This window comes from Myxocyprinus asiaticus, chromosome 42 (assembly GCF_019703515.2).
Source record: "Myxocyprinus asiaticus isolate MX2 ecotype Aquarium Trade chromosome 42, UBuf_Myxa_2, whole genome shotgun sequence".
Taxonomy (NCBI): Eukaryota; Metazoa; Chordata; class Actinopteri; order Cypriniformes; family Catostomidae; genus Myxocyprinus; species Myxocyprinus asiaticus.
Window position 1 is genome coordinate 6,755,279 of NC_059385.1, and position 19,417 is coordinate 6,774,695.

A 19,417-nucleotide genomic window follows, 5' to 3' on the forward strand; every position below is an offset into this window, starting at 1 on the left:
ATTCATCTGTTTCTCTCCCCCACATATCATATCAATTCTGAAGACATGGATTTAACCCACTGAGTCATGTGGATTACTTTTATGATGGATTTGTGTGCTTTTTGGAGCTTTAAAATTTTGGCCAGCATTCACTTGCATTGTATGGACCTACAGAGCTGAGATGTTGTCCTAAAAATCTTCATTTGTGTTCTGCAGAAGTAAGAAAGTCATACATATCTGCGATGAAGGTGAGCAAATAATGATGAGAGAAATATTTGGGTGAACTGTCCCTTTAAATAAAGATAATAGAAATATTCGTCATTTGTTATCAATGTTAGATTTTTCCTGCCTGTGGCACTCATGTTATGTTCGGTCTCTGAGATCCCATACATATAGTTTAGTCAATCTCATCAGAAAATAAGGGTTAAAAGAAAGACAGCTGTATTCAATTCGCCTACACAGAAGTGTCTGTAAGCATGTCCCACTATCATTAATTATTTTTGACGTCCTTTACATATACTTTAATGGCTTTGCAAGGCAGTTTGACGTAACTTTTGGTCCTGGGAGAGACAGAGAGCGAGCGTGCGACAGAGAGAGAGAGAGAGAGAGATAGAGAGAGAGAGAGCTTCACTGATGAATGCTAAATTATGGTAGCGCGCGCTCAATGGGGCCATTAACACCAAGCAGCTTCAACCTGTGCGTGCGACCTGTGCGACGCTCTCGCGCTCTATAAAGTCCTTAAACGAGCTTTTACCGGTGCAATTCCCGTCTGCTCACGAACGCGTTTAAATACCACTTCTTCTTCTTTTTTTTTTTTTTTTTTTTGCTGCGCCAACTGTAAAACTTTACGAGTTTGCCGATTTCGAGTGGTCAAAAATGAGCTCCTCGCTTCCGAAAAGCGAATCCACCACATCCCTCATCAAATCCAATACAGTGCCGATGAACCGGAAATCCAGCAACCGCGCCGAACCCGCAAGCCACCGGCACGCGGGAGGCGGCAACGAGGATTCCTGCTGGAGCGAAGTGTGCGATGCCACCGCCCGGAGACCCTTGTGCCAGCCTAAACACGCCAGAAACGGAGGTGGGTGGTGGTGGTGGTGGAAGAAGACCGGATAAGTTTCAATGTCAAGACGGATCTTATCAGGAGGATGGACCGGACCGGCACGCCAAAGAACACCGCAAACCATCACAGCACCATCACAAAATTGACCCTCCGGTGCAACACCACAGGAGTTCCCGCACCAGCAGGACGCCTTCGCCGACAACATCTCTCTCCAAGGTCTCGGACGAAGCTCTGTTGTTCTTTGAAACAAAGGACAAGCATCGGATCGGCTCGAATCAGAGCCTCACTTCCAGTTCACCTCCAGCATCAGCACCACTCCAGCCCGGCAGCATGCGCGTCCCCGGGAGAGCGAGCGCGTACAGCGGTGCCCTTGATGCAGACCTTCATCCGATAGTTAAATCAGTCTTCGGACAGGTATAGCATCAACTCTACTATACCACTAACTATACTAACTAGTCTTTTAGCGGATGATGCTTTTATCATATTATTACAGGGAATGTGTCTTGATCAGGGACATTAATTGTTGTGTTCATGAATCAAACCCTCTGGGGTTTGAACCTACAATCTTTAATTTATAAGCCACTTCTTCATTAACACTACAAAATGTGCTAAACAAAGCACAGAGCATCTGCTTTTCAAAAGTGAGTGGAAAAACTCAACAGGTGGTTGATGGAGTGTTAAAATGTAAATGGCCACTTTCCTTCATTTTTTGAATTTGGATTTAGCTCAGACGTTTGGGACTTTCCTAAATCTAAAAGGTGCCATAGATGTTGGTGTAGTCCAATGGCTTAAGATCTGGGTTGGTAACTAAATTGTTGCATGTTCAAACCCTACCAGGTGTAATTCATGAACTGTTAAAAAATTGTGTCCTTGAGCGAGGCAATGAACCGAGAGTTACATTCGGGTTAGGGACTCTCGCTGCAATAAATCTACTTTACTTGCAATAACATTTTATCTAAATGTCTAATGTTGTCTCTTGTTTATTTAACAAAATAGCCTAACACTGGTCAACTGCATCATGATTTATGCTGTAGTACCAAAACTTTTTTATGCATCACAGTACCTCATAGTAGACTTTTTGAATAATGTGTAACTGGATAGCATTTGGAACGTCCAGTATTTGGGTATTTGATCTCTCTATAATCATATTGTGATGACACAACTGAATTATGCATAAAGGTTTAATGATGAAAGTGAAACTGAGAAGTCTCTACGAGAAGTGTCAGGTTTGGTTCAGAGTTTAGAGACAAAAAAAATGTGGACAAGTCAAATTGTGGTTGGTTTGACCCAGTACTGTCAAATCTAAAACCACAGAAATATTACAATAAAGTATGAATAACTGATATGCATATTGTAAGAGTTAAGATATAAGAGTTTTCAGTGTTACTGAAAAAAAATATTTTGTGGTGAAGTTCAGCAGAAAAGATTAAATACTTTCTACACTAATAAGTTAATGTGTGAACTTAATAATATTAAGTAAATTAAACTTTTGTTTTTAATTCAAACATGTAAAAATGTATGCTGTAGCTTATAAGTAAATAATATTTATGATTTCTAGATTGTTATTTTTCAATGCATCATCATGGAACAATCCAAAAGTAGAAAACCTTGTCATATTTATTCGCTAATTTGATTAAATTTAGCATTAACGATGAAGTACTTTCTACACTGAAAAAGTTAAAGCGTGAACTTAAAAATATTAAGTAAACTCTGCATTTGTTTTTAATTAAAATGTGTAAAAATTAATGCTCTAGCTTATAAGTAAATATTATTTATGATTGTTATTTTCACAATGCGTCATCATCATGTATTAACCCTAAAGTAGAAAACCTCATCATATGTATTTGCTAATTTGAGCAAATTTCAGTGGTAGACAAAATAAGTACATTTTACTTAACTTTTTGAAGCTGTGTTTCCCAGCATGCGCCGGGCTCGAATATTTAAAAAGCTTGCATGTTTTTACAGTTTGCAAGTTAATTTACACAATTGTTATTGTTGATTATATTGTTACGTTTAGTAACTACTTGTTTTGGTAAGTCTTAAGTGCATTTTCTACTAAAAATTACCTGTTCATGAAAAAACAAAAAAAGAAATTGTGTTTTGTACACCAAGTGTTGAGGTCTGCGTGCGCAGCTCTATATTGTGATTCCACTGCCAATAATGCAAGGTGATGGTGTATAATAAACTACATAGCATGCATGCAGCTTTCTTGTGGAAAGCTTCCATTTGTCATGTGGTACATTATTTAACATATTTATAACAGAAGTTCAAAATGCATAATGTTCTAGTAAAATGATCTTTTCAGTTTTACTGAGCTTATTTGAATACCATGTACATCAGATTTGTAAGTAAATGTGACTGAAATGTTTAAGTTAAATTTACTCTCTCACTTCAATCATTATGTCATAAATTTATGTAGATTTTACATCATTTAGAGCATTACAATTTACTTAGAAAAACTTTCAAATAAATGTAGTAAATTTTTCTCATCATTTTTCAGTGTAACTTTTGATATAATATTTTGATATGCTATTGATATAAATGTACAGTATGTGGTTCTTTTTTCTTCCCCATAGAAACTTTTTCTATGAAAACAGTTTAATGTTACTTAATGAATTAAAGCGACAACCTTGGAACACATACTTTCCTTCAAACCTTAGTACACTGCAAAAGCAAAAGGATTTTCCCATAATCAAAACACTTAACACTAAATTTACCTTAAGTCTTTTTCTCTTATTCTATCCCATTATAAAAAAGATATACATAGTTTAATGTACTGAGACAGTGGCCTTAATAGATTAACATTTACTTGTACCTTCTTGATTATGAATACTGCTTATGTTCTGTATAAAGGGGTGAGCTTAGAATCTAAACGCAAAGCGCAAAGTTGTGCATTAAGCCACTTTAGAAATATTTCTTCTAATGGACTTCTATACAGGGAGGAAAATACGTAACATGAAAATTAGTTCTTTTATTTGTTTGATTATGATGTTATTGTTTTTTTTAGCCGTAGAAGACTTGTTAAACTTATTTCACATTGAGCATTTTAGAATGGGACTTGTCACAACATGTTCATGATTCATAACTCTAATTTAATAACAAAGTGGTTTCCATCAGCTTCTTCTGCTGTTGTCTATCACAGAGGGAAAACAGGCAACTATTCTGCTAAAATTAAACTACTCTGCTTCACGCTTCATCAATTTGAAATGTGAGAAGAAAGGCATTTGTCTGGAAAGAGCATTTTTAAAAGGTGTGAGGGAACTCACAATTGTAGTATATGTTTGAATCACATTGAATGTTTTCAAAACCTATTTTGCAGGATGTCATTACAATTTTGAACATGGACACCACTTAGGGAATAGGTACAATCACACTATTACCAAGAAGCAGTGGCGGACTGGCCATTGGGAGAACCGGGACTTTTCCCGGTGGGCCGGCCGTGAAATGGGGCCGCATGGGCCACCGCGTTATGCAGAACGCGCCACCCCGCCCCGCTCAACAACTTTTGAGCCAGTTTCTATGTAAAATCCCGGGCCGAATTTTCTTCCCAGTCTGCCCCTGCCAAGAAGCCACTTCAGGGGTTTCAGTTTTCATTTACGTATTTAGGCAGGGACTACACCCTATCACTATTTTCAGAATCACACCACAAAAAGCCAGTTCTGTTGCCAAACCCACTCACAGACATCATCAGTCTTTTCTAACATTCAGAAACCAATGATTCAGTATTTTCAGGAAGCCACTTCGGTGTGTCTTAGTTTTGACACTTTTCCTGTGTACTACACGCCTCCCAGGCATCATTAGTATTTGGCTTGTAAATGTCGTTTTTACACGAATCCTCATTGTAGACCTACACAAAAGTTGAAAAGCAGAACGTTTCTTTTGGGCATATTCAGCCAGGACTGACGTGACAAATGATTATGATGGCAAGCACTGTGTTTATGCATGTATATAAGCTCCAATCGCCCAAAAAAACCTCCATCTTAATGTGAACAGAAATGCTGCTTTATTTAAAGTGCCAACGTGTCTATTTTTTCCCTTGTAGTGGATTGATATTCCTCAAATGCTGTGTTTTATATTTTCTTATGTAACATCAAGGCTGCATACAATCCCTACAGGAATCATTCTCCGCCAGCAGCCGCTAAATATAGCAGCTCAAGACCTGATTAGAGAGGAGAGGGGAAAGATGTCTTTTGTGCTGGAGTGAAAATATTCAAATCCATTATAGCTAACTGACATGTGGGGTTTGAAACCTCTGAAACTAAAGAGAGGATTTGATCATAACACATTACCATGATAAGGCAGTTGTAATGTATATTTCAGGATATATTACGCTATTTCTGTAGAAGGGGTTCCCCATTAGTGTTAAAATGATCATCAGCATTTATAATACTGATTTATTTTAATTTTCAATTTAAAATCAACCAGTATTTTAAATATACATGCATGTTGTAGATATACACACTCAAAGTAAAAAAGTAGGGTTCCTTAAAGTTACTTTAATGATATTAACTGTTCAATCTAGAATAACTTTTTATGCTGATGTGCTTCTTTGTTTTGGGGTTTATGGTTCTTGCACACTCTTAAGAAAAATAGTTCTAAATAGCAACCGATTTGGGTTCTTTGGGTTGTAACAAAGATATAGAACACATTTGTTTTAGATTCTATAAAGAACAGGCGCCTAGTGCAGGTGTAGAGAAGCTTAAAGGCCAAAACAAAGAATAATCTGAGCATAAATAATGCTCTAAAATGAATATTTTGGGTTCAGTACAAGTTAAGCTCAACTGACAGCATTTGTGGCATAATATTTATTACCACTAAAATATATATATATATAAATTTGCCACTCTGTTATTTTAAAAACTCAAAAATTGTGGTTACAGTGAGGCACTTACAAAATTTTTGTGGTAATCAATATTCTGCCACAAACGCTGTTGTTTGAGCTTGACTTGTACTGAACCTGAAATATTCCCTCTAGGTAGACATGATTCTAAATTTAAATATTAGTGTCATTATAGAACCTTAAATGATCCGTAATTATTTAGATTGTACATTCTTCATGCTCTCTAAAAAGGGGTTTCATTTAGCACAAATAAGGCTCTGCTATTGTTAGCCAATGCACCCTAATCTGATAAAATTTTATTTTAATTATTTTAAATACTGTATATAAGAACTAGTGCAACTCTTGTTGATAGAAATGTGGTAAACAGGTTTTTTGCTGTCAAATGATATGGCAGTGTTTTCGATAGGAAATATGTGTAAAAAGCTTTGATATTACTTCGTTAAAACTTTATACTTTAATATTCCTTTAATATTGGCACCACTTTTGTTCACTTTGTAGACAGATTGCATATTTATTTATTAATGGACAACAAATATGCACTCCAAACACTTACTGATTTCTTTGATGTAATTTAATAAATTGGAATATAATAGGCAGTATTATAGGATTTTCTTAGAGGATGTCATTCTAAACTACTTTCAACAATGACTTGCCCAGCATCTTCTTTGGTAGGCTTTCTTGACAGGACCCTTTCAGCCACTGTGGGTCGCAGAAGTCTTCTCCTTCCCTCTGCTCACAATCTTCCTCTAACGCTTTCTCGAGGCAAAAGAGATTAATATCCAAACCCTATCATCACTTGACCTGATTTAACGCTCACTAACAATGTGTTATGCCACTAACACGGTTTTAAAAATGTGCTACCATTGATGCATCACTGTTTTCACTGTGAGCCAAGAGAAGAAGACAGGAGTATTTCAGATCGATGCCCTTCCTCTGCCAGCAGGGGCTGCCCGTCTCAGGCGAGTGAGCTTTGGCAGAGCTGGAGCTGAGATAACTGGTGATTAGTGGTGTAGATGCACAACTACTTCCTAATAACTAAATGCACTGCTAAAGCATTTTTAATGGGTATTTTTGTGTTGTTTTCCAGTGCCTGTTACAGTTACAGTCTCAGTCTTTTCCTCATGTGTATGTTTTTCATGTTTCTTTTCTCCATACAATGAAAGTGAATAGTGACTGAGACATGAATACATACTGCCCAACATCTCCTTTTGTGTTCCACTGAGAAAAAAAGAAGTCATACAGGTTTTGAACGACATGAGGGTTAGTAAATTATGACAGAATTTTCAGAATTTTGGCTGAAATATACTTTTAATTAAATATATCTTGTTGTAAAGATGTTAAGATGGAAAACCAGACAGATTTACCGATTATGCAAGTTTTTTTTTCTTTTTTTGCAAAATGACATTTGTTCGTTCCTTGTCAGCTTGCTTCTATCTGCCTGTCCCTGTTGGAGTCTGTGATTGGAGGGATGCAGGAAATGAAGATATGAAGAAAGAAAGAGTTAAAAGGAGAATGGACAAAGTACTGTAGAATCATGATAGACCCTGATGTCTTATGTAAGAAAGACTCACTGTTCGAAAAAGGCAGATGATGCAGTACCACTTAGCTCTGCCTCTTACTCGTTTGTCTCCATTTTTGTTCATTTTTTTGGCTTTTTCAGAAGCATTCTTTCACTCCCACCCTCCCTCTCTAGCCCAACTGGGTCAGACCGACCTTGCGAGGGGGGGGGGGGCTAATTGAAAGATTCGGGCTTAGAGAGGTGAACGAAAAGAGGATGGTTGAATACGCGATACTAGCTATGCTGTAAATTCTACGTCATTTTGTGTTTTCAATACAATCTACATGTCCTGCGCTATTTATAGAAGCCAAAGTGGGTTTTTTTCACCCGTGGAGATGTTGAATTTCTAAGCCTTTTTCAGTCTGCGTAATCGAGAGAGAGACATAGAAAGAGAGAACAGACCATGAAATTTCTTCCTCGGCACATCCCAGAGGAAATTTTTTTATTGCTTGGAGAGTGATCTTTCATAGCTCAGGAGACTTAATTGAGTTCTCAGTTATGCTTCATTCCTTCAGAGAAATAAAAATAGCAACAAATTTGACAATTGTTGACATGAGAATAGAGCTGTTAAATGAATGTGGACAGCATAGTTCAGAGACAATTTGATGAGAATTTGATAAAATGTCTGTGATCACTTGTCAATCAGTTTCATAGCGTTCCAAGCTTTATGAATTTATTCGTATGTGGAACAGAAAAGAGATGTTTAGCAGGATGTCCTGCTGCTCTTTTCCATACAATGAAAGTGAATGGGAATGGATGCTGTCAGGCTCCAAAAAATGACAACTGACGTAGTTGGGTGATCTGTTCTTTTGGTTTAATATATGCTAAGCTCAATCAACAGCATAATGTTCCCTTGATGTTCCCATAATGGTCCCTTTCTTCATAATAGCCATAATGGCTTCTTTTCTTTAAAAAAGGCAAATATCGAGGTTACAGTGAGGCACTTACAATGTAAATGGGTAAATGGGGTAAATGGGGCCAATTTTTGAAGGCTTTAAAGATAGAAATGTGAAACCTATTATTTTCTTAAAGCATTTACATTAATCTTCTGTTAAAACTTGAGTATTATTTGTGCTGTAAGGTTGTTTTAAGTGATTTTATCACAATAAAATCATGTTAACTCGCATATTGTTTCAGTCTTGTGGAATACTTTTGAGTATTTTAACACTCACTGTAACTCAGATTTTTGCTGTTTTTTTTTTTGTTGTTGTTGTTTTTATAGAAAAGGAGGGACTAGTCTAAATTAATTTTTGTGGTATTCAGCATTATGCCACAAATGCTGTCGATTGAGCTTAACTTGTTTTGAACCCGGAATATTCCTTCAAGCAAAAGTCTCTGTTTGCTCTCCATTTACAAGATGATCACACAGGTTATCGAAATGCTGCTTCTGAATGTTCATGTACCCTGAAATTGACCCCATACTGCCGAATTACTACCGAATTAAGTGTCATTCCCATCAGACATTTCAAAAGCATTCACCTTTCCCTGTGGTACTAACAATCCTGTATAAACTGAAAAGTAATCTTGTTCACATCAATAATGGTGAGAGTGATGTGGAAGTTAAATTAAAATTGTACTCCACTGACAGTTACAGTAGGTTAAGGAATGGAGTTTGGGTTAGGGGGTAGAGTTAATAAATTATGCATTCTTGTTGACTATATGACATCCTTTACAACTAAATATATAAAACTTGCTTTTGGCTCCACCCTGTGAACATTTCACTTGTGAGTGGTGCTAAAGCACATAACTGGTAATCAGAAGGTTGCCGGTTCAATCCCCACAGCCACCTCCATTGTGTCCTTGAGCAAGGCACTTAACTCCAGGTTGCTCCAGGGGGATTGTCCCTGTAATAAGTGCACTGTAAGTTGCTTTGGATAAAAGTGTCTGCCAAATGCATAAATGTAAATTTCACTTCAACAACACTTCCAGCTTCAGCCACTGGTGGCAGTGGTTCAAATTTAGTTAAGCACAGACCGATTTCAGCAGCAAAACTTTAGACTTCCTAACGCTGTCTGCCATTTTACCTCAATGCTGTCTGGTAACGATACAATATTTGTCTGTGTGTTTAGCACAAGTCTTCATAGCAACAAAACATATCACTGCCTGGGACGTTTCGAGCTACCTAAGGCGAGCAATTGACACTGAGGAACGGCAGGTGAATGCGAAGGATTGAGTAGAGGTAAAGACAAAACCAGAGATAAAGTGAAACCAGATATAAATGAAGAGTTCAGATGAGGAAAGGAACAACACTTCTGAAGAGCTGCTACATTTTTGATGCTCTTAGAAGAACGTGAATGAATATTTTAAGATGTTTAATTCAGAGGAATTCCAGCTCCTCTTTGAGAAATCGACATGAAATGTGTATTAAAGCGTATAACCTGTTCAATATTTCAAATCAGATTAAGACTTTAAAATTATTTTTTATCTTTGTTTTGGTATAGAAACCCCAAAGAATTCTGACTTTTTATTAAAAGGGTGCCCATTAGATGATATCTGTTTATCACTCAACTGAAACCTTATAAGTATTACTATTGCTCACACTTTGTGTTAGGGATTAGAACAACACTCAGTCCTAAGTATTAGATTTTGGCACGTAATTTGTCATGCACAATTTGGACAGAAGTGCTCTTGCTTTTCTAATTATTCACACTGAAATTGTGCATGGTGTACAATAAAACAGGCGGGGGAAAAAATCGCAAAGACCTATATTGAAGGAAGGACCTGAGCCATTCTGGAAATAGTGAATAGATAGACTCATATAGACATTCAGTCTTTCTTGCTTTCCGGTAAGTAGTCTCAAGGTCAGACACATTTTTTTTATTTTATTATAGAACAGCTACTGTGGAACAATGTATGTACTGTACTGTATGTATGTGTGTATGCATTACTCAAATGCAGTCAGTGCAGCACAGACAAATGTGAATCTATCTGCCTGTTTCTCTGCTCATGTCTAACTGGCTGCCTGTCACCGTTTCCAATGGGATTATCCCTGACCTCACATCGATAATACGAAGTACTTATTACTGTCAGAATGATCCATTTTGTGTGTGGCTGATATATGGCCTGTGTGTATGCATGTCATGCTGCCGTTTCGTACCGGTTTCTTCTCTATTTTATGTTAATTTCCATGAGAAAAATGGCTCTTGTTTGCTTTTATGTGTTATACAGCACTGTTTAAAAAAAAAGTTCACTAAAAATGTTGTGTTCTCACTGTGATGTTGTTCCAAACTTGTTTGACTTTCTTTCTTCTGTGGAACACAAAAGGAAATGTTTAGAAAAATATCACACTGCTGTTCTTTATACAATGAACTGCCAAGCTCCAAAAAGGATCATAAAAGCACCATAAAAGTAGTCTATATGCATCATGCAGTCCTAGCACTCAAGACGCTGCTTTTTAGTCAGTTTTGGAGCTCAAAATGGCTGTGCAACTGCACTGCAAAAAAAAAAAAAAAAAAAAATGCCTTTAAATTTACATGATTTAATCATGTATATCGGTTCCACATGAATCAATTAAGTTACATCAACATATTTTTCCTCTTGGTTTAGCTCATTAATTCGTTGTCAGAAAACTTAATTTGTTCACATAATTTTAACGTAATGGAATTAAGAGGCTACTTAAAGTGATAGTTCACCCAAAGATGATTTACTCACCCTCATGACATCCCAGATGTTGATGACTTTCTTTCTTCTGCTGAACACAAACAAAGATTTTTAGAAGAATATTTCATAAAATGCAATTGAATGGTGACCTGAACTTTGAATTGCCAAAAATTACATAAAGTCAACATCAAAGTAATCCATAAGATTCCAGTGTTTAAATCCATGTCTTCTGAAATGATATGATAGGTGTGGGTGAGAAACAGACCAATATTTAAGTTCTTTTTTTTTACCATAAATCTTCATCTTTGACCAGGTAGGTACCAGTAGGTGGCAATATGTACAAAGAATGTGAATCGCCAAAAATCAGAAGAAGTGTGGAAGTGAAGATTTATAGTAAAAGGACTTAAATATTGATCTGGTTCTCACCCATGCCTATCACATCTCTTTTGAAGATATGGATTTAATCACTGGAGTCATATGGATTACTTTTATGCTGACAATATGTGATTTTTGGAGATTCAAAGTTCTGGCCACCATTCACTTGCATTGTATGGACCAACAGAGCTGAAATATCCTTCTAAAAATCTTCTTTGTGTTCTGCAGAAGAAAGAAATTCACACATTTGCACTGGCATGAGGGTGAGTAAATGATGAGAGAATTTACATTTTTGAGTGAACTTTCCTTTTCAGCCTCAAAGTGATATTATGTGTCCCTAACATGATTATTTTCTTTAGTTTTTACATAATGTTTTTTTTTTGTGTGTGTGTGTGTCACATTAATGATTTATGCTATAGGTTATGCTGGATGGCAATTTTAGCTAGCAATAGTATATATTAGTATCCTAAATGCTAAGTAGTAATTGTGTAAAGCAACACGCAGCATGTGATTTGTGTACCTGTCTCAACCTAAACAAAAGCTCCACTTTTTACCACAATGGTAACCCAGCGTAACAGAATCAGTTTTAAATCCCAAAATAACATTAGATACTATCTAGAAGTGTGCACACTTTGGACAATTGCATTAATCGAAAGCAATGAAAACAAGTTTAAAAGAGAAACACAACTTTGTTGTGTAGATCACAAATAATATGATTTAGTTAATCATACATCCTGCGTTTGTTCAGTGTAAACATTCTGTCTAATGATATGAGGGTGAATAACAATGATGCAGTTTTCATTTTTGGGTGAAATATCCATTTTAGAAATACATTGTCTGGTACTATCTGTCAGTTAGTAGGACACACAGTGGCTTTGCATCATGCATGTTTAATGGATGCAAAGCAGTTCTGCAAAATGAACAATTTTGTGTGTGATTGTCTGAAACAGACAATGTTACTTAAATAGCGTAGACATGCTGGTACTTTCATACTGACAAAACAGGTTCCAACCCAGAGCACCAAACTATAACTTTTTATTTAACCTGGTGCACTACTGTAAGCATTACAGCAGTGGAAAGACTACTTAAATCACCATGTACGGATGATTTGTACTTCCATGCATGCACAGTTATAGTTGTGTGATTACAGCACACAGTTGTGACAGAGCCAGTTTGAGCATGTATGGAAATGCGCGTTCATGTGTTTGAGAGTGTCTCTGCGCTGCTGGCGCGTGCTCTCGTGCTGACTTGACGTTATGCAAGCTGACGGCGCCTGGCTCTGATTTCTGATGTGTTCTGAAGTTCACAATGAGCCTCCGGTAAAGAGACTGCCTTAATCTAGATGAATCATCCACGCCGACAGAGAGAGAGAGAGAGAGAGAGAGAGAGAGAGAAAGAGGCAGAAGCAAACATGAGTTAGCCAAATACTTCAACTGAGAATAAGTCAGGAAGGTTAAATTTAGAGATGACCGATATTCTTATTTTTTTATTTGTTTGTATCCCCGATATAGATTATTTTTGTGCCCACTCTTTTTTTTCATAAATTCCTTCATAAAAGTGTTCTAAGCCATGAGCCAAACCAACCAGCTCCGAAGTGAATCACAGCATTACAAACTTTGATTTGAAGCAAAAAAGTATTTGAAAAGTGGACAAAAAGACAAAGGTACAAGACTGTGTACTTCAATCCCATTAGGCATTGCAAATGAATTAAACTAAATTAAAAACGGTGTAAAAATATAAAATTGTTGACTTAAAGTTGTTTAAAGGAATTAGAAGTATAGAAACTATATTTTAATTTTATTGCTACAAATATACAAATATATAGCTAGTTTGAGAGTGTAGGGCAGGGGTACTCAATAGGCGGACTCCGGTCCGGATACAGACCGAAGGACAATTCAGTCCTGACCGAGGTCTAAAACTTTGTACTAGCTTTCTGACACCTGGCTAAGTGATCGTGTAAACAGCATACTAAGTGCAGGGTTGGGGAGTAACGGAATACATGTAACGGGATTACATATTTAAAATACAAAATATCTGAACGCGCTTTTATTCCTGCTCTCCGCGCATTGCCTCTCTGCCCGCTATAGAGGCGCCGCATAAACCCTGATTCACTGTACATACTTGCAGGCGTGGTTATTTTAAAAACAGTTGCGGAGACACCACTACAGACACTGCCATCTTTCGCTAAAACAAAAATGAAGCAAAGTGAAACTATCTTCATCTGTCTGATGTGTGATTCAGATGGTTTAGCTAAGCCAGGTTTACGTGTAACGTACAAGTTAACGTGCCTTTAGACTATAACGTTTTTTTCAGTCTAAATTTCGCTTCATTAATGAGCATGTTAGGAGCCTTTCATAATAAAACAGATTTTTGTTCTAATTTTGTGAAAATTAATCAGAGATGTCATCATGGCATGGGTGGCAAGGAAAGCCTATTTATATACTTACATTAAGCATACAGTATTTTAATGCTTCTCTGTTGTTATGTAAATTGTTTGCTGCAGAGCTCATTTGCCACAGTTTGTTTGCTGCCACTTTCTGATTGGTGGATCTTTCTCTTCATGATTCACGGGTATTATAGTTCTTAACCAGGATATCCAATACTCAACTAAAAAATTGTAAAAACGAAGTTGAAATAACAGGGGCTGATGGCTTCAACATCAGCCCATGTTGAAGCCACCAGAGCTAATGGCAGGACTGTCTTTAAAAGTTATTGTTAAAAATCAATTCACCTATAAAGAAAATAAATAGGATTTTTTACTTTCGGCCAGAACGGATGTTTAATTATTGTTTTATTTCTTCTTTTGAAACAATGATAAATCATTATTAATAATAAATAATTAAAAAGTGTTTTCATCTTTTTCTGGCTATGGCTTAAAGGGATAGTTTCACCTAAAAATTAAAATTCTCCCATCATTTACTCACCCTCATGCCATCTCAGATGTGTATGATTTTCTTTCTTCTGCAGAACACAAAGAAAGATTTTTAGAAGAATAATTGTAGCTCCAAAAATCACATAAAGGAAACATAAAAGTAATCCATATGACACAAGTGGTTAAATCTATATCTTCAGAAGTGACATAATAGATGGGGGTGAGAAACAGATCAAAACTGAAGTCCTTTTTTTACTCTAAATCTCCACTTTAACTTTCACTTTTAGATCTGAAAGTCACATGTGGTGCCTGCTTACAGACGTTTCACTTTAACATCTGAAAGTGAATTTGAAAGTGGAAATTTAGAGTAAAAAAGGACTTAAATATTGATCTGTTTCTCACCCACATCTATTATATCGCTTCTGAAGATATGGATTTAACCATTGGAGTCTTATGGATTACTTTTATGTTTCCTTTATGTGATTTTTGGAGCTGCAAATGTCTGATCACCAGTCACTTGCATTGTATGGACCTACAGAGCTGAGATATTCTTCTAAAAATAATCGTTTGTATTCTGCAGAAGAGAGAAAATCAAATACGTTTAATGTGGATGTAGCTGTGGTAATTTGGTGTTGGGGAAATTTGCTGAGAAATGTTTGCGTTCATAACCCATAATTTCATGGAAAAGTCATGGAAATTTTTCTAGTCAATGTAAAATTTTCTAGCTATGCTTAGCTCCAAATATTTCATTAGCTAGAAATTGCTCTTTGTGAGTGCACTAAGTAAATGTATTGGTCAAAATGAGTGAGAACCCTGTCTCTGCTGAAACTCTACAGGAGATGTGATATTACTTTTTTCTCAGGAGAAATATCTGAGAGGCAGGAAACTTCAAAAGTGAAGTGTGTAATTTCTTTGCCTCTAGTGGCACTGAATAAAACTGCAAAAATAATTACTGTTTTCAAACACTTAAACACTCCCCCCATCAGCCATTGGTTGCAAAATCTCAATTTTCTTTCAAATTAATCTCACTGCTGAGATATCAAAGAGAGCTCACTTGTGATTTTTCATTCTTATGAGGAAGAAAGGAGAGATGTAGAAAAAGTGAATCAACAGAGGCCCAAACAGGAAATGATAAGGCTTGGTGGTCGAGTGCCAGCCCAGCAGGTGAATCCCATCCCCCCTTAGTAACCTGCAGTGACACTTCGGACAATGCACTGTGATTTGGCAGCCCTAAGTGCATCCGTTCCTGGTGTGGCACCACCTCACCTTTCCTCATGCGGCTTTTGTGTTTTTACCGCCCGGTCTTTCATCTCAACTTTGGCTCTCGTAGCTGGGCGGCACGACTCAGCGCTGTGCAAGTGATATTTTTAGCTCCATAGCCCCACATCCATATGCGTGTAATCGACTGTGTTCATACACACTCTTGTGTATGCACGCACGTGTGTGTGTGTGTTTGGATTAGTGTCTTCAGCATCTTGCTCCGGGGAAGGTGATATGCTCGTCCGTGCGAGTCTCTTTGTCTCTTTTGCCTTGTTTGGATGGATGGTTTAAAACTGAGCAGCTGAGAGTGAGAGGGAGGGAGGGATGAGTGAAAGAGCGAGTGAACTGGGAGGGAAGAGGGGGGAAATGAAGGGAAGGTGATGGAGAGAGAGAGAGTGTGTGTAAGCAAGTGAAGAAGCAATCTTGGCTTTTCTCTTCTTGCAGCACTTCACACTGAGACACATGTCTTCTCTTCCTGATCCCTCTATCCTCTTTTCCATTCCATTTCCTCCCTTCCTGTCACCTTGACGTCCAGCGTCACCACCCCTGGATCATCTACGTCCTCCCCAAACTCCATCTTTCTTAGAAGATAAGCCTGCAGACCTCATCTCATTCGTAATCCATGCATGGAGCCATGTGGATACACTCACACGCATGCAACCGTACACACATGTGCATACGGCCACACTGACTCTTGCAAACAGGAAATTAGCACAAGGGACTTTACTATGGGCAACTGTGTTAAGTCACCGCTCAAGAATATTTCCAAGAAGGTAAGATGCTCTTTGTAAATGCACCCTTTATGTGCCCCCTGTTAATGTATGCGTGAAAGTGTGTGTGTGTGTGTTTGTGTGTGTTATGTGTCCCAGACCCAGACCTGGACTGTGTTGCTTGGACTGTCAGTGATGAGTGTAATAGTTGTGCTCTGTATTCCATAGGAACAGTGCTACTGTATACAGTATCATCATGGTAATTCTCAACATGGAAAATGTAGACTGAATGATCCAACACAATTGTTGAATTTGTTGAGTGTTTGTTAAAGTTGGTTCTTGTATTAGCAAAACTGCATGCTATTGGAGAGGAAAAGCCATTGTATTTGTTAGAAAACATTTAGAAAAGAAACTAAGAATTGAATCTGTAGTAGTGATGTCAGCTGATATATAGCCGTTTTGAAATCATTGCATCAGCCAATTAGTGTGTCTGATTGGCCAATTAACAGAATTGATAATTTTACTAAAATCTTCCAAAAGCTTTGTCAATGAATTTTGCACATTTTCAAGATTTTTTTTATTTTTTATTTTAAAATAAAAAGATTAAAAGTTTTTATTAAATTAATTAAATTAAAGATTGATTTTATTTTTGAGTTAATGTGTAAAATAAGTAGTCATTTTAATTCAACAATTACTGTACTTGTCATATTTATATATATATTGTAAAAACAATCCTGTTAAATTACGGTAAAAAAAAACTGGCAGCCATGGTTGCAAGAAATTCACCGTAAAAACAGTGACTACGTTTCAGGCATTATGGCATTCAGGCATTTTGGTGCCTGTATATTTCACAGTTCATTACCCTTATCATGAAATTAGATAATGTTAATATACCAACATACTGGAACTACAAAAATCTGCTTTGCACTTTTTATAAATGTGGGCTACTCTTAACCACAGGTTGTGACATAAGTGGTAAAACAAAAGGCCACATGATGACAAAAGTGGCCCTTTCAGGAGCAATGGCCAAAAAAATCTGTATACATACACAGTGTCACTCACACAAACAAAAAACAACATCAGGTAGGGTAGCACACATGACATTAAAATAATGGAATAAACATTAACAAAATAACACTACATGTAACACAAACACCCTCATGTGCATAACGGATGTCAAAAAATATGAAGCAACATAAATATTGCAGTAAAATATAATCAAATGGGATGGGTCACACAGGGACTTCTAAGAGTGCAAAATTATTGTTTTTCACTGTAATTTTAACAATAATATATATATTAAATGTGCAGAATTGTTATGGTTTTAATCAACTATTAATAATCCAATATTTCTGCATTAGCCAGTAAAAAACCCATACTGATTGACCAGGAAGTACCAAAAACATTATTGCGTGGAAAATTTATGCTTAATGATACGTTGCTCATGTTGCCTTATTATACAAGCATTTAAATGAGATTACACAGCAAAAAAGTTATTAAAGGAATATTCCAGGTTCAATTCAAGTTCAGCTCAATCGACAACATTTGTGGCATAATGATGATTACCACAAGAATTAATTTAGACTTGTTCCTCCTTTTCTTAAAAAAAAATCGAGGTCACAGTGAGGCACTTACAACCAGGGTCAGAGCCACTCAAAGCTGCACCTCTCCTGGGCATCCTTTATCCACTCCTATCCATTTTTGTATCCACACGCCTCCAACGATGATGTCCGAACAACCCCCCGCCCCCCCCGTCGGAAGATATGACAACGTCGACCACCTTAACACGCATATTGTTAACGTCTTGTTGCTATACTTTTAATACAGCGAGTATTTTACAGATTGGCCCCATTGCACTTCCATTGTAAGTGTTTCACCGTAACCCAGATTTTTACTTCTATTTATTTTTTAAAGGAGAGGCAAGTCAAAGTACATTTTTTGCGGTAATCAATATTATGCCACAGATGCTGTGGATTGAGCTTAACTTGCACTGAACCCAAAATATTCCTTTAACAACATCAAGTTGCACTTAGCAGGTCACTGTCTTCTTATCTTCAACATATTGTAGGCTTTTCAAAGCTCATAAAAGTTCTCTGCAAGTTCCTCCCAGGCATCTCTATGTCACGTGGGATGTATTTCATATTCGTGTGCTCAAAGATTAGTCTGATAATTGTGTGATATCAGGCACTAGGCACCTGCTCCTCTCCTAGTGTGCCTAATGGCACAGGTTTGGAAGAACGCAAGAGCTTGCATCACTGCAGCCTTGGCAACAGCGTGAAGGTCATGTGCAAACAGAGGGCAGTTGTAGTGCATGTTTGCACACACACACACACACACACACACACACACACACACACACATGTTGGTGCGGCTATCCTTATGAGGACTCTCCATAGACATAATGATTTTTATATTGTATGAACTATAGATTCTATCCCCTAACCCTACCCTTAAACCTAACCCTCACAAAAAACTTCTGCATTTTCACATTTTCAAAAAAACATCGTTTAGTATGTATTTTAAAGTGATTTCAATTATGGGGACACTAGAAATTTCCTCATAAACCACATTTATAGCATAATACCCTTGTAATTACCTGTTTGTAACCTAAAAAAAATGTCCTCATAAACCACCCAAACCCATCCACACACACACACACAAACACACACATATGCATACATGCATGTATGCACCATGCGGCCACATTTGAGTGATGATGTCAAAAAGCTTGACCATTTGTAACATGGTAAAAGGTCTGGCTTTCATGGAAAGATTTTCAGTATATGGCAAAATTACACTGCTACAGAGTTTTTTGGCAGTGTGTGTCTGTGCCCTGAATCTTCGTACCAGTCGGATACAGATTAATTTGGCTGCAGGTGGTAAGACAAGATAGCTGGAAGGTAAACAGAAGGGAAACAGAGGAGATAAAAAAGAAGAAGCCATAATACTCAAGGCATTACAACTTTAAGTCAATAAAATCTTTTAAATTTAAAGTCAACGTGAAACGGCATTTCTAACTCTAACCAAAGCTACAGTATATTACTATTTTTCGAACTATTTTTATGGAAGACAAAAACGGATTAGTGTGGACGTGGCCTAAGAGGGAATTGTGACATCAGCAGAGAAATAAAGTCTTTTCAGGGGCGGAGCATGTCATTAC

The 19,417-nt window shown here is 37.1% G+C and overlaps 1 protein-coding gene across 4 annotated transcripts in view; it reads left to right on the forward strand.

Moving 5' to 3' along the window:
* Positions 1 to 667: 667 nt before the first annotated feature.
* cabp1b (calcium binding protein 1b) overlaps positions 668 to 19,417 on the forward strand; it is a 35,543-nt gene continuing 16,793 nt past the window's right edge. For 3 of the 4 annotated variants that reach the window (XM_051684636.1, XM_051684634.1, XM_051684635.1), the window contains exon 1: positions 15,814 to 16,320. Coding sequence is in view for 3 of the 4 variants with exons in the window: in XM_051684634.1 (XP_051540594.1) it covers positions 16,174 to 16,320 (147 nt within the window). In the remaining variant the exon portion in view is untranslated. Of the gene's footprint in view, positions 1,457 to 15,813; positions 16,321 to 19,417 lie in introns of those variants that run through there. The other variant, XM_051684633.1, reaches the window with a different exon arrangement.